Source organism: Calliopsis andreniformis, chromosome 6 (assembly GCF_051401765.1).
Source record: "Calliopsis andreniformis isolate RMS-2024a chromosome 6, iyCalAndr_principal, whole genome shotgun sequence".
NCBI lineage: Eukaryota > Metazoa > Arthropoda > Insecta > Hymenoptera > Andrenidae > Calliopsis > Calliopsis andreniformis.
Window position 1 is genome coordinate 15,323,728 of NC_135067.1, and position 24,261 is coordinate 15,347,988.

Sequence of the window (24,261 nt, forward strand, 5' to 3'; positions counted from 1 at the left end):
CTACAGTGCGATGTGATGTCGAAAAGTGATGTAGTATACAATATTTTTTTGTTTTCTGTTCAAAAAAGGCACTAAAAACTATTGGAAAATCTTTAAAGGATGGATTTGTTCAGATCAGGATTTTAATTAAAAGTTAATCACGAAGTACAAGCTTGGTGGAAAATAGATTCCCAACTAACGAGCTCCAGCTTATCTTTCCTCTCTATCTCTGTCTCCTGCTTTGTTTATACTATTAATTGTAAGCTCTATCCGTTTGTGGCTATTCAATCCACCCATCGCCTTCAGAAATATCATTTCGAACAATTCCCCTTCTTCTTTCCTACATTTCTCTTCTCTTGTCTCGGTCAAACTTTTGTAAAGCCGTGTTCAGAATATAAACTATCTCGAGTCTGCCTTTAAATAATAAATCAATCTAAGTTTGCTCGTGCCGGTAGATCCTTATGAAAATTTCAATGAGGGATTAAAACTGGCTGCATCCGAAATTATTTCCCTTCCCATAATTACTCTCTACCACCGCGTATTGATTATCGATACTGGGCGGAACACTTCCATGGTTTTTCAAGAAGCGGTTCGCGATTTCGTTTCCCGTTAAATAAATGCATCTGCTTAAAAGTATCCCAGGGAAGTGTCGTCCGAAGCAAATGAAACGTCTCTTTCGTTTTCCTAGGAAAATAGTCAATAGTGGCCGTGGAACGCGAACTCCTCTCCCAAATCGCGTTTTCGTCTTATTTATTAAGCACACATCGCAAAGACAAAATTCCTTTAATGAAACTGACAGTTCCGATAGAGTCGATTGTGGAATTGATAACGACTCTGTTGATAGAAGACGAAAGCTCCGAAAAGGGAATTATAAATGGGCTTCCCTCTAGGTTCACGTGTTTAAACACTTAAGACTAAAGCAGATGCATAGTGGAATGCACTTGAAACGTTTAGAAGCAGCTTATGTTACTGGGTCAGTGAGTACGTTCTTACCCAACAGTAATTTCGCCACTTTCCTGCGCTTCCTGTGTTCCAGAATAATAGTAGGCGTTATAACATTAATTTAACAATAAGTAATTAACTACGTACGAAAATTGTTTCCTTTATCTAAAAACGGTTAAAATAACTTTCAGTTGGCTCCGTTGATACTAAATATTTTCCAGAATGTTTCTATTTAGACAAGTGAGAAAGTCAGTCCTTCGTCCACCCTCGATATCGTCACCATAGCAACAGCGAAGGGCAGAGTACCGTGAATAGAAAGACGTGAAAGCAACGACGTCTAGCAGGATACGGTTCGCTTATCCTTTTGGCTGCCTTTGTAGTTGCATCTCTAGATATTCGATCTTTGAGACTGCTTACCACCGTGCTTTTCCGCCTACGAGTTATCAAATTGTGCTAACAAAGGCATTCTGTTGGAAGCAAAAGAGGCACTTGACTGGCCATCATATTATAGAATTACGCGCAACACCAGTGGTCTTGATTTAACGAGAGACAAAGCATGGGACTTTCGTGACCATGAAACCAGACGCTATACATATACTGATTTAATCGAATTCCTGAATCATTACTTGATTACATAATTATTATAAAGTAGTTGTAGTATAAAGTAATACAATTGAAATTTACAATGAAGACACAAAAACAAAGGACAAAAAGCGCAAAAAAATCAACAATTGATTAACATGAAAAAAAGACGCTGAACTCTTCTCTGTCATCTACGAAGCTATAATCTCAATTTACTCAATGTGATTATATAGTTCAATGGTTTTTTCTAATTATCGCCATTAAACTCGAAATCGAAGGGGTGACCTGTTTCGCCCTGATTGTCTTCGTGAGAAGATATTTGTCGATACACGGCTGCCAATTTCCAGCGTAAAAGGGGAAAGTTTCGTGGCGCTAATAAGGTGCCGACAGTAAGAGGCAGGACTTTTGAAAGTTGGTGAAATTACAAAAGACTCGAAGGGGTGTTCGTGGAACGCGATTACAAGTGACGTGAGGTGAACGTTTCCTGAGCGGAATAATGCCATCCGCTAGAAAGGAGACGTCCACTTCATTTCCACGTTCAACTATATAAGTCTCGTTGAAACGACGATGACATAATACACGTTGGCCTAACTAATTAACCTCTGTCCTAAGCATAATTAGGTCATCCTTGAACTTGTTTTGGAGTTCTCTGAGCGTGCTTCAAGGAAAGCTTTCGCAACAATCGTTCTTGGCTTAAACTATTCAGAACAGGTGCTTTGTCTTAAAAGTGGACTGAAACCAAGAATGGAGTTTTCACTTTTGCAGCATTTTTCAAAATATAATTCTTTAATCAGCAATGCACTGTACTCGAGCTGGGGTTCTACAAACAGAAAACAGTTCTACGACAAAGGAGAACACTTCTAGGTACAAAATCCTCATCTGCAGACATTTAAAAACGTAGCACGCCTGCAGCCAAACACGTCATAAATATTACAGAATCCAGGTTTAGCTTGTATCTACTTTCTGCATCTACTTTTTCACGTTTCCCTGCACGCTGTCCTGAAGTTTATCGCACTGTAGAACCAACAAGCAGAAGAGTTGGAGAAATCTAAAACAATTTCTAAAAAGCAGTTCCCTTCGATATAAAATCTACTATATCAGATAGATAGTCCGAATATGAAATAATTATCGACACAAGTGCTTAGAATTTCACCAATCATTAGAAAATTTTCTTCCCAAGAACACACTCATTTATTCTACTTTTCATTATTTTCCCTTCCACCCACGTAACCATGTAGATTTATTAACGCAGCTAGAAGGGCAGAAATAAATAAACTTGAGATCATTCTACAGGTATAAATGCAGCGTGGTATTCTCTATGATCCCCTTGGAAGAAAGGAAACGAATGCATCTGGCATTGGGCGTAGGTATTCATGGTTCGCATCTGATGTAATGCAGCTGCCTTCGAAAGAGCTTATTTTTCAAACGCCAACGTGTACGTATCGTCGATGGTGAGCTCGTCACGTGTATCATGGAGGCACGACATTATTCGCTCGACAGGATAGATAGGTTACGCCATCGTATATTCGATCTGGGCATATTTTTCCTGTACGCCTGCCACTAGGGGATGCGTAAACGATCCGAAGAATCTTTTCCCCACCTGTACGAGGCGATCTCGTGATCGAGTATCCTATTTGCCATACCCGTGATTCTACTCTCTACCCTGTGTTTTTCGTCATAACATAGTTTACAACTGAATCGCTTCTGGCAGATTGAAATCGTTCCGCAGACAGTTTCTGCTTCGTATTCGCTTGTAATTTGAAAGCAATTGCGTTTGTAACTTGTTCATTTTTGTCTTTACAGAGAAGTAAAATGAAAAAGTTGTACGGTCTACTGTTTTTTATTAATAGATTATTACTGTTTAATATTTTGTAACGGTAGGACATGTTTTAGTAAGTATAGGATTTCAGTGAAAATTAATGCGAAATGACAGAAATTTCTCAAGACCCAGGAAATTCATCGCGACCTGCAAAAGTCTGAAATATCAGGGAGATGATTTTTTAAGCACTCGAGCCCTATCACTTTAAATTCGAACTGTCAGTTGCATTACCGCTAATCGCGCTACGCTGCTGGGACTTAAGTAGCGAGGATAGCGATGAAAACGCTGATATTTACCGGCAGATAACCTAATGATCGCAGCGGTTGATTCCTAATTTCCCCAGAGTCCCTCTCGAGCTTCGTTACGCGTCTGTTCGGTGAAAATACAGAAATCGATGCTTGCCAGCACTGTCTCTGAATTTGAGTACGTGTCACGGAAATATGGTGCACTTGAATACATAAGGCAAGACGACACGACGCGAGGGAAAGAAACTGTTTAAGGAAAGGGGAGAGAATATGTTCCAATTAAATTCTAACTGAAGAAATTTATGAAATTGAACACTGTGCGATAGAGGAAGAAGTAAAATTGCAAAAGAGCTTCGGAATTTATTCGCATTTTGTAATCTGGCCGTAATCACAAACAGGAGTTATGAAAGAGCTTGAAAACTATTCGACAAGTAACAGGAATGAAGGGATGCTCGGATCAACTCAACTGTATTCTTTGAAACGTTTCTGAAAACGCCACTCGTCTCTTTAAAGTGCTTTCTCTTCAAACAAGACGTAGAACGAGATTTCTTCTAGCGCGGAATTTCGATGAGGCTTTTCGACAAACCGGTACTTCTGCGAAGCTATCTCGCCTTCGTCGTGCCAAATTCACATTCTTATCAGTGAAAGAATCCTTATCCAAAGCAATGAACTTATCCATTACTTTTTAAACTTCTTTTCCATCTTAAGTGTAACTTAAATTCTATAAGCCGCTTGAATAAATATTTAACGAGAGAAAATAGGATAAAAGTGTAGGACCAAATATTCAGAAGCTGGGCTTTAAAAAATCACTTTTTGCATTTAGCTTAGTGCTCTTAAGGGACACTTTATCGGGCACGTAATAAAATTCCCTCTTTCCCTTCGTAACTGCTTTTCTCTTAGATGCTTGGCTACAGAAGATCGATAAGAGAAAATATTAGCTGTACATAATGGGTACACGTACATAGGAAAAATATATATACAGTATAGATACACGTGTAGATATACGTACATATTTTATATTCAGACCAGCTAGTGTTTCTATTCTCACAAACTCATTCGTCAGCAAAGAATCATTGCATTCTTCTCTCCAATAAGTTCAAAAGAATTCTTAAATCAGGGCTTAACCCCACTTTCAAATCGAAAATCGAAAACTAATATACTACCACCTCACCCAGCGATCTTCACAGGAGACATCCAATTCGCAATATAAATCAACAAGGCGAGTGAAGAATAAACAGCCCTTCAACATCAAAAGAAGACTGATACGAGATGGTAGATATTAATCCCACTCCAGAAAAAGATCGACGTCGATCCGAATACACGAGATGGTGTCACACATTAGCATGTGTGCACACGACACCGAAAGTATCAGTAATGAATGATAGAGAAAAAAGTCGCGAGATTAAACGACGAGTAATTACGCGACAAGGTTCACCGTCCGTAGATAGCAATTGCCCTCCAGAGGCGGGTAAAGCGTTTTCTTTGGAGGCGTGCGCGCGCGCTCGCGCCCTTGCGCGACGCGCCACCAAGAGGAAGTATACGGAGCAGCTGCAACTGCAGGGAGAACGAAATTGCCTCGATTGCTTTCCCGTCGCAGCCAGTGTCGGTGAAATATTTTTTTCCCCTCAGCCACCTCTCCGCCACCAACTCCACCGCTGTTCCCCTTCTCTGGCTTTGATACGTTCGTTAAAGCATCGTCTGCTCTCTCCTCGCACGCGGAATATGTCGAGAGGGAACACTCGGTTCGCGATGCAACGACTTTGTATCGCTCCCACCTATCTCGATGACTCGAGAATCGCGCACCTTACGATCCTACACATTTCGAATACAGAATCGTACGTTGAAAACTGTATTCGGCGGTGTTAAACGGGCTGCAATTTTTCCTCGGTTTCTCTCAGTTTCGTTTGTGGGAAGTTAACGTTCACGTCCACTTTACAATAGCGAAAATCTATTTATCAATGTAATAGTGGTCGAAGAAATTTACGGGGGTTGTGGTCGCAAAATAGGGAAGGAAACGGTTTCTCTAGCAGGTTTTTTTTCTCTAATACTGACCACTCGTTCTTTGGGCATTCATTTTTCTTTTGTCAGACCCGCTGCTTTCGAGGTCTTCTACTCCCAGCAATGCGTGACTCCGGCTATACCACTCGGAAATCCATTTGCTGGTATACGACCCCGTCTCGTTTAGTAATATATCTAACCAAAAAGGATATTTTGAACAAATGCTGCCCATCAACGAGAAGATAGAACGCGGCCTATGATCTGCGCGATGTATCACAGATAGGAACTGAATTCATTCTCACTTACGATCTGGCAATATTTTTTTTGTAACTCCTTTTATGGGGATTTCACCTTCTTTCAATTCAATTCCGACGGAACAGTCTGCCTTTACAAAGGAATTCATTCGCGAGTCAGGGAAAGCTGGCTAGTACAATCGCTTTTCCCTAACGTAACTACCCTTTCTATTGTAATCGCCTGTACCTTTCGCCTAACCTTTCCTTTTCGCTCTTCGGAGGCATCACTTAGCGTGATAGCGTAATCTGCGAGGCAGAATTTCAAACGACCCGCAAAAATAGCTTTTACATGTAATAGAAACTGAGACGGTCAAGATTAGCTAAAATTCATTGTAACCTTTTCCTAAATATTTTATAGAAAATAATAGAAACTATTCTACCGCAAAGTTGCGTAAATTCGAAGCTGAATTGAGAAGTCTGTTTTTCCTCTCGCGAGGTTTTCATAACTACTTTATTCAATACAAACACGGCGTTAGCAAACAGAAAAGACATTTATATGCGGAAGTAGAATGTAAAATTAATGAGAAACGGGATGACCTTGTTTATGATTGAAACTTTGTTTGCTTTCTTGCGCTGGAAAATTGAAAATGATTTCATTAGAAAAATAACTTTTAATTCGAATTTTCTGTTAGTTCGAAATAAACCGTACCAGTGAAGCAGCAAATAACCTTGGTATACTGTTAACAATATTACATATTGTAATCAGCATCCGTTCCATGTTTAATGGCTTAATAACGACCAGAAGAACGGTTCGAAGAAACATCAACTGAAACGGCATATTGCGCACGCTATGTACCACGAAATGGAAATTAATTAATTAGCTAAAATTCTGTTCGAACTCATCAGCGATCTTGATTCGACTGTAACAGCGTTACTTGTTGATTGTGAAGCTATGTCTACACTGAGGCAACGACGAGAAACATTTTATCGGCTCCTGTGTGAAAAATAAGGTGAAATATGGAACACTTTTGGACGATAGGTTCAAAAAGTTCGAAAGCACATATGGCCGAAAACACATAAAACGTTTTCAGCTGCACACTATAAATAACAAAAGGCGACAAAGTGTTCCTCGTTGTTGCCTCAGTGTAGAAATAGCTCAATACTTGTGCCTGTTATAGTCCACCAACGAACTGAAGTAGTTATTTCGACATACACGCGAAAGTATCTTGTTATAGTTACACGCTTTTCGACTCGAGTTATATGTGCAGTTAAACACTTTCCAAAGGCATAATTACAACCATACAATTATACATCATTGAAAACAACTTCATTCAGTAACACTACCTCTTCGTAATCTCCATCTCATTCTCAGCAATCTCGTGAAGCTAAATTATCCTCAGTAACTGTTCAATCAGAACATAAAGAAAAGTTACAGCGCCAAATAAATCAAAGAGCGAGATTAAATAGTGTTGAAAAAATTTCAAAGAGTCACAATCTAGGGATAGAACAGAAAGCACTTGCAGTTTAAACAAAGCATAGTGTCATCGAGAAAAAAAACAACACCCTGTCAAAGCAGAAATAAGTATTCGCATCGAGCAAAGCATAGCCGTGAAGTACGATTTCGAGTTAACCGAAAGACAGGGGGAAAGGTGAAGCTTCGGGCGTAAAATCGAAAGACGAGGGTAGGGGAGCTGGAATCGGGGAGAGAAACGATGGGTAAAAACAATCGTGCAGGGCTAGTAGGATAACTAGAGGGAGGCGAAAAAGTCTGCGTTGCGTGTATCGCGCAGGAGGGAAAAGATAAATCGGAGGATGGTGAGAGGGTAGGAGATCGAGCACTGGAAGGAAGGGATGAACCTGTAGTTGTAGCCTGCGCGGTGGTTGCCGAGGGTAGACCAGTCTTTGTGAAAGGGAGTGAAAAGCGCAGAGAACTAAGCGACCGGGTGACGGTGGAACGGTTCAGAAGGGTGTCGTTCTGACACACTGCTCCACATTCCGCTGCCACGCCAGCAACAAGCCTACCGCCATCCTCTACCACCTCCCCATGCCTTCTTTGCCTTCAGCTACCGCGCAGGGCCGCTACTACGATTCAGTCGACGATTATCGATGTGTGAGTAGCCGGCGATAAAAGTGGTGGCGTGGCAGCGGGGCGCTTACAAGGGCGGTTGTATCGGGTTCGTTAGGGTGAGAAAGCCTGGCTGCGGCCAAACAGCGCTCGGCACGACGAAGGTTACGAGCGGTTCATTTTCGGATTCTCTTTCATCCAGTAACACTGCCGGTTTATTTTTCTCGTATTCAGAACGGTCGCCTTTGTTCTGACCTTTTGTTCGGGGTATTTGGGATTGATGCCTCTCAATGTTGACAAGGAGATGCTAAATCAGATGCTGCTGGCTTACGCCTTTCACAACGGAGCTGTTAAACTTACTGTTGTGAATAGATCGCGAGGATTATACGAATTCACAGTCGAAGTCGAAATTTCTCTCGCTCTATAAATATGTTAAATGTATTTTACATTGAATATTTTATATATTTTTACACAAATTCGTGAGAGGCGTAAACGTTCGAAGTCTAATTATAAAATTAATAGAGGCCCACTGATTCTTTACTCGATTCTTGAAATTTACTCTCAAATTATTGTTGTAGAGATTTTTGTAATATTTTTGAATGTCATTAGAAATTGTTTACATAGAGAATTTTATTAAAATTAAATCTAAGTTATCAGATATTTAATCACGTGAACACAATTTTCAAAGGATTGAGTACAGTTTGAATAAGACCCTTTCATCGTGAGGTTGCTTCTACGACACTGCAGTTTCTCTCAGAATTTCAATCTTCCGATACAGTTGCTTCATCTACAGTAGAGAAGCACAAGGAAAACGTTAAAGGCAGAAGTGCTAGTCCTATCCTTATTAGGTCAACCGGTATATGCGCATCGACGTTTAAGAGGCCGTAGATACCGAGGCAGCCTTGGCTACTCAAATCACGAAGGCTTACAGCTCTTGGATAAACACTTGACTACCGCTTTTCAATGTACTCTTCTATCGATTCCAACGTCTTGCTGTCACCGATCGCTATCGTGCAAGAACAAGTCGAAGACAATGGCTTTTATTATCGGATCCATAACGCAAGCGATAAAAATAATGAGACAGAATCCAAGAGGCTGCATTTTCGTTCTGAAGACTTTTGTTCGAAGGTTACTGAAAGTTGTCAAATAATTTTGTTACAATCAATTTGGTAATACAGATTCTCTCGACATCTGAAGTTTGTAAACTTTATTAACAATATTTAAAAACTTTAAAACCATCGGACAACAGATGGACAATAATGGTTCTATTATGGAAGAAGCAATTTACCCAGCACACACGTTGCCTACTCATAGTCTGTGTCGCATGGGCCGAGATTGAACGTTATTTCGAACAAGGAGAAAAAAGAGCGACTCCCGTGGCACGGAAACTTTGGAGGAGATTCTGGACCATGCGCATGAAGCAATAATCGATAAATAATACCAAATGTTGGCTGTTGCATGAATTAGCTTCCCCGTTAACTTGTACTTAGTTAGGAAATGTATAAAATAAGTATCGACCCAACTTGTAAATCTTTTTGGAAAAATACATCCTGGAAAAAATTTGCACTCACTCATTTTCCACGTATAAACAGCTCTGAATTGCAAGACATGCTAATAACCTTGACTCATGCGCCCCCAAAAATGCAAAGGACCCCACCTACGCTTGTTGACCGATCTCAAGCTTCCCATGCAGCTGAGCAAGCAACTTTCATAACTCTAGGGTGGAGATCCCACTCAAGATGTTACTTATCTAATGCTCAACCCTATTGTTTACAACGTCAAGCACATCTGCATGTTGAGAAGATCAATATTATCGATCTGCCGATATCGTGATATTTAATTCACTGAAATCAATTACGATAACGTTTATTTCTGCATGAACGAATGTACTACGTCCAGAGACAGCTATGGTATTTTGTTTTGTTTTATCCTGAAGCATAAATGTATCAGTTCTCATAAGCAACACCACTTGACAATATTCTACGCTAACTAGTACACGGTCTACGGAAATAAAATGTCAACAGAAGGAACGTTTCCTCATTGTTCTACGAACGAAGAGCTTGCGAACTAAAATAAAATAACGTTTTCACTTTACTCGCTTCTTTCCACGTATATTAGATACAACTCTGCCTTTAATTATTTCGACCCCACTTATTTAATCAGGCAACTAAACTTTGCTTCACTATTTCCATATCCCTGAAGCGTGTTTTGTACTAACGAGAGCAGATAAAATATTGACAAGCATTCCCCGCTTCTTCCTCAATCCATTATTTATTCGAACAAGTATTCGCATATTAAATTGCACAAACTTTCTGTTTAAACCACACAAATAGCTGAGGCTAAGAGTCGGCTCCCAGCTATGGAGTATCGAGAAGGTCTGCCTCGAAATTTTGCGAGGGAGTGTTGCTTGCCCTGTGGAAAAAGGCAAACGATTCGAGGAGCTTCGACTGTCAATGGAAGGCCAGTCTCTGGCGTAATTAGATGGAAATGTAATAATTGGGTGGCGACTGAGCACGCATGCACCCCGTTCTATTCATGCGATCTAAAGCTCGCTCGTTAACCTAAATGCAATTTTCTGTTTCAATTAAGTTGACGTTCTGCTCCGTACTGCGACTCCGCGTTAAATTCATCGTGTTAAAAGTCTTTCCCCTGAACGACACGTTACTAATATCATTAAAACAGAGAACCGTTCTCAAATGTATCGATATCAGCCTTTCTGACCTATGTTCGAGAACTCGTATCCTCTCGAGAAATAAATTCGCGGTATTAGCAATTGGTAGCAGAACGTTATTCCGCCTTTTCTTTATTTCCTTTTACCTTAGTAACTCCAGTTGCTTTAATACAAGAAATATCTCGGGACCAGACCTCGAGCGTATCGAATTCCAAACATATTCTCCCAAAACTGCACCAACTGATGCACCTTTCAATTTCACACTTTTATTCCAAGAAGTAAGAAATTTTCTTCTTGCATTCGAAAATCTATCTTTGAGACTAGTTGAGTTTAGATCTGACTCTGTGAGCTAGGATACAGTACAAGGTAGGAAGGTGGTCACTCAAAAAGGATGATGATTAAAAAATGAGTGGAAAATGTAGAAAAAAATTGTTTGACATTGTGTTTCCTTTTCGAGAAAACCGGGTTTAAATATTGACTGACTTTAGCAGACGGAATGAATGGCAATAGGTACAATTTTAAGCACTTGAGCCATACTCGAGTCTGACCACTGTCTTTATCTACTGCAGAGTTTACTTTTCCCTCACTTCGTATAATCCTGAAGAGTCTAAAAGTACAATCTGGTGCACCTGTACTCAACTAAAATTCCGGGTCAAGTTTGTCAAAAAAAAAAAACAAAGCATAAAAAAGAAAATCTTTAACTTATTCCACAGGAATCATCGCATTTCCATCTTCACCAGCGATTCTTGATCCCCTCGAAGAAGATCTAAGAAACTTATCTACTATCACGCAGGCGAGTGCCCAGTAGCGATATAGCGCACAGAAACACCTTCCACAGTGAAAGTTGGGAAGCATTTTCCCCCCCTCGTGAAACCCTTTAAACTCAAACTCGTCCACTCCCAACAGCTCCTGTTCGCGGCTCGTGTCCAGGGCATTCTGGGTCGACAGGAGTTTTCAGGAGCCAAGAAAAAAGGTGTACAAGGACATTGAAGGCGTAGTACGGAACCGTTCGTATAACTGAATAAGGTTCGTAACAACGAAGGCGGCTAGTCTCGAGGCGGGAGCCACTTACTCATTCGCTGCCGGATTGTTGGACAGGTAATTAGAGGAGCAACGCTTCGCCCGTGGGCCTAATTATAAAAGGGATCTTTCCGCTTCTCTCTTCATCAGCCTATTTCCGTCGCTCTCCTGCTTCCCCTTTGCGACTTTGCTACGGCCACGCTCGAGGAGAACAAGGGAGGAAAAAAGCAGGGAGCCAGTCCCGTGGCGGGAGCTCGAGCATGGCCAGGTGCAAACGCAGCCGTCTACTAGCCCTGACCGATTATGATGTATCGATATCGCCTGAGCAACACTGATCCAGTCTACCGTTCGACGGTTAATACCCGCGCTTTTGCATGAAAATCGAGGCGATATTGGTGGCCACCTGGCCACGTCCTCGAGCGCAGTGGCAGGAGATGTCACTGACAAGTGACATGACGGACCGAGGGGTCTCGTGCAAGAATTAACGATCGGGATATCGAGGGCCTTCGAAGATGGGATATGAGTGTTAACTCAGGTGTCTGATATCAGAGAAACTTTTAAGGTATTATGTTTCCTATTTTGATGTAATGGTAACTTTGATATTTTTGGGGAAACTTTTCTGAGATAAATATCTCGAGAAAATAGTACAGTGGATGATTCGGTGGGGACTGAAGTGAAGGTATTTATGGGGTATGTGTTTTTTCTGATAGAAGAAGAACTAGATGTTTCAACATTCAGATACATTATTTCAGATTAGGGATAAAGAGAGGATTGTATTACTTCTGAACTCTTTGATATTTGAAGTGAGTGTACTTCACGTATGTTAAAATTCTTTAGTAATTTTATTCCAAAGATAACTAAACATTTCACTGGTTGTGTAATTATCTCCGTCTAAGCTTCTTTAGCATTTGCATGAAATTGCCTGAGTAGCTCCCTGTTCGTCAAGAGCCCAAAGGCTAGAATACACATTCGAGGATCTCGCGCTTAATGGAGACGTAGATTGATCGCTCTGTACAGTAATCGCCCTAGCTATTTAATCCTTTGATGTCATTACAAACCAAATCCAAATTGTCAAAAGCATAGATTATACTGTTAATGGAAAAATAAGTTAATGGCCAATAGAGAATTCTCAATCTTCAACCACAAGCTAGAAACATATTTAAAATATTTCCGAGATATGTATAAATCGAAGCAATGAAATAAAACTCAACATGTCGAATATAAACAAATTCATAATTCATTTAATGCAAAAGGAATTTCATAGAGATATTTCTGCATTCGAGGTTCAATTTCATGGTACTCTTCAAGGTGTTAAGAAATTCAAATTCTAATGCTAGCGAATCCTTCTTCCAAGACCCACTTCCTCGAGAGAAATGTTTCATTCATCAAACTGTATATGTAAAATAGTGTCGGTAGGCTGTGCTACGTCAAAGGGTATCCATTATTTCCAAAATAAATGAAATTCTATATTTGAAGAAAACTCTATAATCGAAGAAAAATATGAAACTAAGTGGCCATTCGTTGTTTTAGAAAATAATACAAATAATATACCAACCTTCCTAACGCAAACCTAACAAAAATAATAACCTGAAGAATCGTGAATTTCCTGTATAACAAATATAAATAATTTCTCATAACATTCATCAACATATTTCTCCTAACAAAGCTGCAGTACTCTCACCAAAGTAGTTGCAACCAAGGATGCAAGAACTAAGAATCCAGAAGTCAAGAGCTACCAATGTAATTTATCCAAAACTAGAGTCAAAAAGAGTAACTGAGAATATCGTTCCGCAAGATCGACAGAGAAATAAGGAAAAAATGTCCACGCAGCGCATATGGGTTCTACGTCTCTCAAACTTTTGGGCGCATTTAAATTTTTCACCGACGCGGTCCCCCACCCTCAAACTTCGGTCACATTTTTCACCGCTCGGCGTCAGGGCTTGCATTCAGAGCCATTTCGCAGCCCGTTAACTGGAACGCCCGCTATGTCCCGCATCGGTTCGCCGTGTGGAGTTTCTTCGGGTGTCAGATACTGTGTACATACTTCAAGTTCCACGACGGAGGTAGGAAGTTCGGTCTCCCCGATCGCAAGTGGCGCGTTTGCGTGCAACTCGTACATTTATTCTGGCGACACGACGATATTTCCTGGCGAGTGTCCCTAGCCCCCGACCTCCTCCTCCCATGTATTTACTTCTCGCGCTTAGCGGTTTGTAAATAAGCCGAACTGCTCGAGAATCATTGCCAGAAACTTTCGAGGGTGTCTGGCGAGCGAACTTTAACGGCGCGAATGCACCGGATCGCACGGAGGGTCTGTCCTCGAGTCTGATAGCAGAAAAGCCACTCCCGTTTCGGACGCGATTGCCTCGACTACCTCAGCTCGAGTGCAATTGGTTTAATTTCGGGAACCCGTGATACAGTGCTCGTAGATGCTTTTAATTGTCTGCTTCTGGTGTTGCTTTTTCATCGCGTGGCAATTTTGAGTGGCGAGCTCGTATTTGTTTTGTCACTGCCGCGATTGGTTTCAATCCTCTATTCTGAACTGATAGGCACACTACGTGTTTTCGAAGAGGAATTCTTATGCATTCAATTTATGAATCCGCGTATCTGAACTGTAGGAAGTGTTGAATTTGTAGAAATAAATACTGTACACTGTGAAGCATTTGCTCTGAACAAATTATTAGAAGTGAATACAAGATGCTTCGTAAGAGAAACCAAAAGCTATTTAAAAGTTTGTGAATATTCTTTGACTCTCTTGGATTTTCTGGGATTAATAATAGTAGAATAAAGCGTGAATGCAGAAAACTCATTTCACAGTTAGCCAAGGTTCAGAAAGGCTATTACTAAAACATGATATAATGAGAACTGCGTTCCTCATTTTTCTACACTTAACTCCACATATTTCAGAAGCAACCTGAAGCACCACGAACATAGAAGCTAGAAATACATCAGTCAGTCAGGCCAAATGGCTTAAATTGAATCATGTTAGTCTTCCAAATTGCTCGAGACGGAAGATAAATCATCATTAAAGTATTTGAAATATCCTTAGACGTTATGGATAGCAGCGATTTAAATAAAACGAATCAGCGTATGGTCTGGTTTTCATTCGTGTAAACGAACCTTGAAAAGTCCTGCCGGATCTTGGCCATTTTATGTTTCCCTCCGGTGCAAATTTGGGAGAAGTTCAACGCGAGAACGCGATGATGAAGATGCTGAGGCGTTCCTCTAACCAACTCCTCTGGGGATTTCCACCTTCGTGGCAGATTATTAATCATTTCGATGGTAGTAAAGGCCAACACCCAGAGGAACACATTTAGAACTTTCTCGAATGAAATTTATACTGTCATCTGGCGTAACGTATAGAGAGAGAGTTAATTCGGATCGTGATTTTCATCTCGACGTGGGAACGACAAAAGTTCCGTGTTTATATTGCATACCTCTGAGACATAGTTCTAACAAGTCGCCCCGACGAATGACACAGTATTTAGAGCATACGAGCTGCAAGAACATGCTCCTGAGCCACCATTTCCAATTAAAAGTTCATCAATTGCGTTTCGGTACTCATTTAAATTTTCCTTCAAAATTCAACTCGCGGTCGATCTTGTTCCATTTGTATAAGAACATTCCAATCTTGAAGTCCAAAATTCAAGAAGACTGAATATACAGATATTCAAACCTAACAGATGCCACAGGATTAAAGTTACGAATTCTGAGAAGAATATTCAGCAAGTTAAACGAAATAGTTTACCCAGAAATAATATATCAGAAGACACACTGATTCATTTCTCCCGCCAAGTAAATTTAATATATATTCGAGAATCTTATTTCTACGTCAAACGTGAAATTGTATTTTGACGAATATCATAACCAAATGTTTCTAATTAAAATGAAAGCACCGATACAATAACTGGCACGATTTTCGCAGTTTCGAACGACCGCAGTAATGGGAGCACATGGGACATTTTTAACGCAGATAATTAACTGGCACATTAAAAGCGGGACAGGGAAAGAAGAATTCCTGCGTTTCGATTCTGCACGGGGTAATACCCTCCGCTTTTTTTCCATTAAAACTAAAGCCCATTTGCTGATCCGTAATGAACAGCTTTCCAATTACTCCGGCTACGCAATTGCCTCGCGAAAGTACAAATTATAACTCGTCATAAAACACTGGGCACAATTTTCATTATCAGATACGCGGTCAACATGATTCACTAGAGACTACGAATTCAATTTCGCCTCAAACCAACAGGAGCCTCCATCGATCCACGGGGCTGATTTAGCATTGGGATCCCTTTTCTGAATCGGATGATACAACAATCGTGCCCGACAGCAGCGGCAGTGAAACAAATCCGCTACCCCTGCCACCTGTACAGCCGTGTCTGTGCTGGTGTCAAACACACCACGGGTTCATATAAATCTACGGTCGCATAGAGAAATTTGCGGAAACGTGCAACCATAAATTAGCTCGCACGCTTGCGTTTCAGCTTATGTAATGCATAACGTAATGTGAGAAGCTTTGAACGTGATTAGATTGCAGTCACGCAGAGCATTGTTGTAGCGGGCCTTTAAGCAGGACAAGAGTCTTCAAACGAGACCATTGAACCTCAGGATTCAAAGTTGAGCGCTTTCAATGAGTGATCTATTAGTGGAGTTATCCAAAGCTTCTGAGAGAAGTTCGAGGCTTACAAGACGTGGTGATGCTTAGCAAGGCTTGGGAACTTGGGATTGAGTGCGAGAGGCGAAATTTGATTTAATGGAAAGTTTAAAATTAAAAGACTTCTACAGGTCACAGATTCTCGTATTCTATTCAGAGCTCTTTCTGTGGCCTTCTTGACAATTTTAAGGAATCAGAAATCTTCAGATTTTTAAATTTGCGAATTTTCGGGGACCTTGAAGTCCCTTGAAAAAGTGAGAAACACGCAAACTTTTTATTCACCTCTATCCTCCGAAACACAGCACTAGAGACTAATTTCCATCTTTTCATTAGAACGAGTTCATGATATTTCTATTTGCTACAAGGACAGAGGCAGAATCTGTAAAACAGAGGGCAACAAATTCTTGCTCAAAAGCCAAAGCCAGAAGATAGTGGATTCAGAAGCTCAAACATGTGAAGTAACTCGTATAGCAGGCTTAACTGGCTACAAGCCCTAACATCGCATCACGGATGCACTTTGCATGCATGGGATTGCAAGTGTGCGTTAATACAGGGAGAAAATAAGGCAGAGGACAGGTTAAGCCGACAAGGCTTACTGACGCGGGGCAGAAAAACATTTTTCCTCTTGGCAAAACCTCGGTCGCAAGCCACTCCAGCACTACTCCTTTCAGTTAATGCTCGTACGTACTTGCACGCGTGGTACGTGTGTACGCTCGAGCGAGAAGGTGGGGCGTGTGTTTCTGCGAATCAATATCGGCCGTTATGGATGTTGTTTCCAGCCTCTCAGTAATGCGATAGAAAAATCTCAACGCCTGACAATCGCAAGCACTTAAGGAGTTACGCGCACCTCGATAATTTACCAACAGAAAAACGATACTTAACAGGCTGCATTGCTTCGAAGAATGAAATATTAACTACGTGGACATAGTTTTGAAAATAACACACAGGGTAAGAGGAAATTGCATAACATGGTCAGGGATACTGTAATTTCTCGAGCAAACATGAGTGGAAGAATAGAAATAGCCTTTTCTGTTCCAAACGTTGCTTTTGAAAACACGAACTTTAAATTTTATCGAGTACACGTGCACTTAACTCGACCCTAACTTGCATCGTACTATGGACACCTGTGCTTCAATTTCTATTTTTGCGTAATGCAGGGAAGGTTCGATAGGAAATCGATTAATCGATTTCGATTAAGGTAATATAAGCACACGTGTACTGTTGAAAATTTTGAAGTTCTGTTTCTTGTTAACAAGTCTTTATATGAAAAAACATAATTTAATCTGAAAATTTGAAATTTTTAAAATTTGAATTTTAAAAATTTGAATTTTAAAAATTTGAAATTTAAAAATTCGAAATTTTAAAAATTTAAAATTTAAAAAATTTGAAATTTTAAGAATTCGAAATTTTAAACATTTTTCCGTATTTCTACTAATGTGCATTAATAATAATTAATACTATACACGAATTCTATTACAGACTATTTACTATAATCATGAAGTTCGAAAAATGTCGCCATTTATGTATCATATCTCAATTTGAAATTCACGCCCTCAAGCGTCAAAAGAACGATTAAGAACACTCAAGAGTGTCCGAACGAAAAACTCATCATTTTTGCTATGAAACATAGGATGCAATAAAAAATTAAACCCCAATTTGAAAATCATCAAACTATTTCCATACTAACAGAAATGAAACATACATAACGATTTTGTCAACGTGTTCAACTATTTGACCCGTATTCGCGAATATTCCAATCACATTAATCACGATCGTTTATATTTATGATACTCTCATCAATCGAATGGGTCGCAAAACCATATTGACAAGATTTCTCATCAACAAATTTGATAATAATTGATCGACCATTAGCGAACATAGAGTCATAAATGATTATTATTCATAATTCTTACCATAAAATCGAAGCACGTTGAGTTAAGGAATATCTTGTGACATTACTGGAATAGCAACAGGAAAACGTTTGACGAGAATCTCTGAATTTCGAACTCCTCCGTCTTGCGAACGTTTCACTTTACTCCGTTATTTACTAGTCACTAAAGCAACACTATAACGAACTAAGTGCAATAAAATGAGTAATCTAAATAGTTGAATGGAATTTCGTGGATCCCTTACGAATAAAGCAAGAGCGCGCGACACTGAAATCGTCGAGCGGTTAAAAGATCTAATTCGTCACGCGGCCAATAGAGGCAGCAATATCGATCTAGCGCTGACCATAACGCCGCGAAATACGAAATGAAATTTAACCCTCACCGACAGAATATTTCCTTACGTTATTGGTGTTCCTTTCTTTATACATATATTTATGTTATTAAAAACAAAAATCTTTCACAACACAAAAATAGACTTATAGCTGTACAGAAATTTCTAATATCATTAATAATATTATCTAAATTTGGTTAATATAACGATTCATTTATTGCATTTAAGAATTCTTTAACTTTGAATTTGAATTTTCTAAGTTTACAGTTTGTGTAATTAAGTATTATTATTTATTACCACTTTCATACATAGTATGTAATTCTCATGAACGTTATGAATGAGAATTCTCATGAATAAAATTTAGGTAGCTATCAATATGAAAGCATTCATGTTTATCATTACGTAAACTAGAATTTCCTAATAGTAATTACTCTTGTCACTGCGGAGCTGATAAACAAAAATTAATTCCAGCAGTAAACAACTGCAAAAATTAAATGGCAAAGAATTCTCTATCCGCATTATATAGTCCATACTAATAAAGTGCTCGTTAAAAGCATCAACGAATATAAGCTGACGAATATTAAAAAACCCCTAAAATACATGTGGCGCGGCTATAATACATTAAAGCAAAATGTGCTCCGTTAGTTGAGAATTTCATTATATTACTTTGAACCACAGAAATGGTAATTCATTCAATATCCACAAAGAAAGTTATAATATTATAACTATTATAATTATAGCCAATACTATAATTATTAGAAAACCAACAGCTAATATAATTTTATTTAATAAATGTATCACAAGTGTATTCAATTCAGTATTAACGAATAATAGCTAACGAATGATTTCGAAAATTTATTTAGTACTGAAACATATTTGAACACAATACTAACATTCTATCGTTACTCGTCAATTCTATTGGGAATCACTCTGAACTCGTCCACGACAATCCATGCCTTTTCGCATACTAAATTTGATATTTAATCTCCATAGTGTTAACAAGGGAAAAGTACAAAAGGAAATCTGTGTTCTTCGTTGGAGAGAGTAATTTTTCGTCAAGGCTGCTTTGTTACCGTAAAAAAATTGCCGACAAACGGGCAACGAATCCTTTTGTCAAAGTAAATAATTGAGAAACAGCTATCGGTTGGTGTAAACCTTAAAATGGAAAAATACGCAGTGTCTCAGCTGGTTTTGCACCAAGCTATCTGCACTCTGGTTGGAAATAACTCACGATCGCAAGCACCGCTGGGCTTGGATACCTCTGAAATCTAGCCCCTTCGAGGGGATATTTCAGCCGAAGCATGGCAATAAATCGGATGACTTATTATCGGGCGTAATCTCCCAACTGAAGAAAGAAATGTTCGAGCTTCGACTTCTGAAAACATATTCTTCGTAAAAAAATTAAACGACTGTATTAATTCTTCCCTGACATCTCATCTCTTCTCATTTCAATAATATAATAGTGGCTGTACACTCAATCGAATCAATAAGATATCTAGTATTTCAATATTTATACGTTCCCATGCTGTTATGCTTTCACTGTTGCAAAATTATTCACTAGAAATTACTACACTGAGTTTCTTAAATATTTTATTAGGAACACATGTCAGTGATTAATATGCTCTTCTCAAAAATTCTGTTTAGGAATAGTATGTGTCGACGTGGCATCAGTCGAAAGATGTATTTATAATTAGCTACGAAAGAGTACTACATGCATAGTGAACTGAAACAAGTGTTTTAAATTTTTGGAGTATTTTTAAGTACTTTAAGTGTTTTCTATTATGGAATAAAATTTATTTCTTAAAATATGGTTTCACTATATCAAATTACTAAATGAAATACTCACACGAGCCAAGAATTATGAAACTTACGTCATAAAAAAGAAATAAAACAAACGTCGACGTAGAAAATCTCATTTCACTGAGCAATAAGCTTCTACACGAAGTTATTCGATCAAACTGCGTTGGGTTATCAAAGGTGAGGCAGAAAAGAACGCGAAGCTTGAGAGGTCAATCCAGTAACCTTTTTTCTCCCACTGCCTTTCTACATCTTTATCTATTCCCAAGAGTATGATTGATGACTAAAGGAAATTGGAAAATATAATCGATATTGAGATCGAGAATACTCTTTTTTTTTGCAAAAAATAGAATCGAAAAGAAATGCACATATAATTCAGATTATTGCTAAGCTTAACCCTTTCCACGAGCAAATAATCGAAGATTACCCGCTGTTTACTAAATTGCTAGTATCAGATCCTACTCGACGAAAGTTCTGAATGCACAATCCCGTTCGAGAAGAAACTCCCGCGGACGAAGCAAGTCAACTGAAAGAACGAACGTATCCTTCGCATCAGAGGAACAAAAAATTTCAATCTACTTTAAAATTCTCCGTGGAAACTCTCAGTAAACTATCTCTTTCAATAGTCAGTTGCAGTGAATTCACGGATTCGCATGTCTTCACGATATACATAAAGTTGAGCTCTAGTATGAGTTATGGACGTGTATTTGAAAAATCGCAGGCATATTTGAAATTATTATCGGAAGAATAATGTTCCCATAAAAACTGCTCCAGATATATCGAGCCGAGCATTCTGGGAATAGAAGAATCTTCCCGGCTCATGAATATTGCGTTTTATTTACTTGAACTATAAGGAAAATTTATTCAAGTGGATGTCTCTTCAAGTATTTACTCGAATGCCTGTAAACATGTGCGTGTCTTGCTGTATTAAAGCTGAAGACGTGCTCCGTTTTTAGTAGGCACTGCCTAAAGAAGAGTTTACTTAAAGCAATGTATCTCGTAAGACCTTAAGTAATTAAAAATACCAGAAAGGTAACTCTGTGAAGTAATATGCTCCTTAGAAAGCTCCCGCGCTGTCAACCTGTGTTTTCTAGTCATTAGTCATCGCTGACGCATAGAATCTGCATCATTTACGCTCGGTTTACGCTGACGAATTGAGTCGAAATAAAAACGAACGTATTTGCCATTCACGGAGATGCAAAATGCGGTTTCGTCATGACGTCGCATCGATTCGAATCTGTAGGTTGTAACGAAGTGAAGTGAGACTGATTTCATTATACGCTACACTGTCACCGAGCGTGCCGGTCGTAATCATGATTGACGAGACTATGTATTATACACGCTCCCAGGACATTTTCAATGTAACGAGGTATTCGTGAATTTTATAACGCCGCGCCAGACTGGAGGCACTACGTTTCTGGAATTAAATTTCAGACATTTCCATTTAGCCGACAACGCGTAAAAATTAGAGGGGGGGAGACGTATTTGAAATTTTAACCCCCACTGTACTTTATTCCCATTTACAATAAATCGATACTTAACTCAATACTCTTCCTCTAACTAAAAACGCAGAGTTTTGAGAAGATAAAACGCGAAATTTCTCAATCATAAAACTAGGTGTAGAGAAACACTCAAGAGGGATACCTCACTTTTAAAAATTAATCTGGGGAAGTATAAAAATTACTGAACGTACTACGAACTGATTCTTAAGTAGAATAGTCTGTAACTGCAGACGCTGTGGGTAAGCCAATAAGGGAAAGTGGAGTATATATGGTCAGACACTGCGAGCAATACTATGCATTCTATGAAATGTTTTCACCCAATTGATTTAAAAAAAATGATTTTCTTGCATAAGTACAAGACTGCAATTATTTAAAATATTATGTTTAATGAAGGTATTAATCATTATACGATAAATGCAATTAGTTTAATTAGCTGCACACATTTATATACGTAGATACATGCACGTAGATATATGTTTATATCTTTGATATCTATCTTTCGTATTGAAGAAAATATAATTTACTTTACATTCAATTTATGAAGTAAATATATATATGTATATACATGCATGTAACATACGAGTATGTGTAGAAGACCAGACCCAAAGAAGGAGACAGAGTTGGAAATAGAGTAAGTAGCTCTGAAAGCCAGTCTCGATAAGCTCGGTGTACCACCTCTAATTAAGGTTCACTTTGGATTTCCACTTTACAAGGTGGTAACCGACCCACTACGGTGGAACTGAAAACGAGGTCATAGAAATTTTGGCCTCTTTTCACATCCAAACTTTTTCGACATTAAAGGGAAAGTTTGGAGTAAGGTTTCTTCTAGATTCTTACGAGTAAGGATTCTAAATACGAGCGCTTGAAGTGATTCGATTGGCAAAGTAATTATAACTTTTTTATGCTTGTTAAAAGCACAGGAGATATAATAAACATTCATGAATAATTGTTCAGTTCATCTTCAAACTTATATACGACAAAATTAATTACACAATTAAGATTACCATAAAAAATTCCAGAATATCCGACTGTGCGAAACACCCTCATGCAAATAGTTCGCTGTAGAATGTAAGTAACCCTGTGCCGACGTGGCAAAATGAAATTTGAATTCCAATCGTCCTTTCAATTAAATCGAATCGGAACCTGCATCTTCGATCAATGAAACGTAACCTATATTGAAGGTTGTATCCAACTCCCTTCATTGAATACATTTCCACGAACCAGTTGCGAACATCGCAGAACACTGTGATGAAACGAAAGAACAAAAATAAACGTATATCCCCGATACTTTACGTTTAAAGGATGCAACATTAACTGTCGAAAGAAAAGGCCTTAAAGAGCGATGTGTCACCGAAGCGACATAAAATGCCGAAGTTTTCCTACTTAAAAAATCAGCACTCCTCTCAAACAACTTTAATTACCTTTTCATCGCCGTCTCGCGTTTCTATCGTACGTTTGTATACCACTTCAGCCACCTAGAGCGTTGGGTACACTTTAAGGCACAAAGAACGGATTCGATTGTTATTAGCGCCCGTTATCGAGCCACTTTCGACCGAGATATAAATCCCTGCGGCACGAAATTGCCAGAGCGATTGAAAATCGCCGGAGACTCGGGCGAACGGAAATCGACAGGCGCTGGGCTTACCTTGAGGTAGGACGGTGAGCAGAAGGACTATTTGGAGACCGGCGCTGACCATATAAAGCTTTATTCGCATCCGCGGCGGACCTCTAGTCTGGCTCGCCATGGTGAATGAATTTCGCCGACTCGTCCAGGTTGACATCTCCTATTCGCTAGGGTCGGCTACCCGAAACCGCCTCCTCCTCCGCCGCCCCTAGTCCGGGCGTTCTCGTTCGTCCTACACGCGCACTGCACAATTTCGTGTCACTTCTAGCTGCGATCACAGTCTCGAGCGTCACTCGGAAACCCTGCGTCGCGTACTCTTCCACTGATTACAATCATGACGTTGTGGTACAATCCGGTGCGAACAGCTCGCGATGCGCTCGCCACCCTAGTCCGTCCTCGCGAGCGACCGTTCTCCCATCGCTTCTAATACACCAGAATCAACTTCTGTCAAGTTTCACCTCGTATCGATACTGGAGCTCTAGGTCCGCGTCGAATTTCCCCACGCTTCGAGCATTCTTGCTCTACACTCCTGAAAATAATTCGTTCAGAATGTCAGGCTGACTCGAGCTCATGGACTCACGGTTCCTTGCTTGAAAATTAAGAGGATGCTCGCTGGCTTTATTCTTTGCAAATGGAGATCTGTTATTGGGAACTTTTTTCTATGCCAAGGCAAAAGAAATTGCACGAATAAAACTTTGGGAGTAATGTGCACTCGTAGGCTACCTGTCTGACTCTTACGCGAGATATACTACTGATTTACTTTATGAATTATTTTACGAAGATACGAAGATTATTAAAAAACTGAGTGCTACCAGATTTTCGAAGTAATAGTTTTTATAATGTTTAGTGACCCGATAATATTTGAGATTTTTAAATTTTGAGGAAAAAAATATGGAAATGGATTACAGTAATC

General features: G+C 39.4%; 1 protein-coding gene across 1 annotated transcript in view; it reads right to left on the reverse strand.

Annotated features, from left to right (window-relative positions):
• Nachralpha6 (nicotinic acetylcholine receptor alpha6) overlaps nucleotides 1-23,738 on the reverse strand; it is a 213,056-nt gene extending 189,318 nt beyond the window's left edge. The window contains exon 1 of the mRNA XM_076381441.1: nucleotides 23,370-23,738. Within this exon, the coding sequence (XP_076237556.1) occupies nucleotides 23,370-23,505 (136 nt within the window). The 5' untranslated portion in view covers nucleotides 23,506-23,738. The remainder of the gene's footprint in view (nucleotides 1-23,369) is intronic.
• Nucleotides 23,739-24,261: the final 523 nt, after the last annotated feature.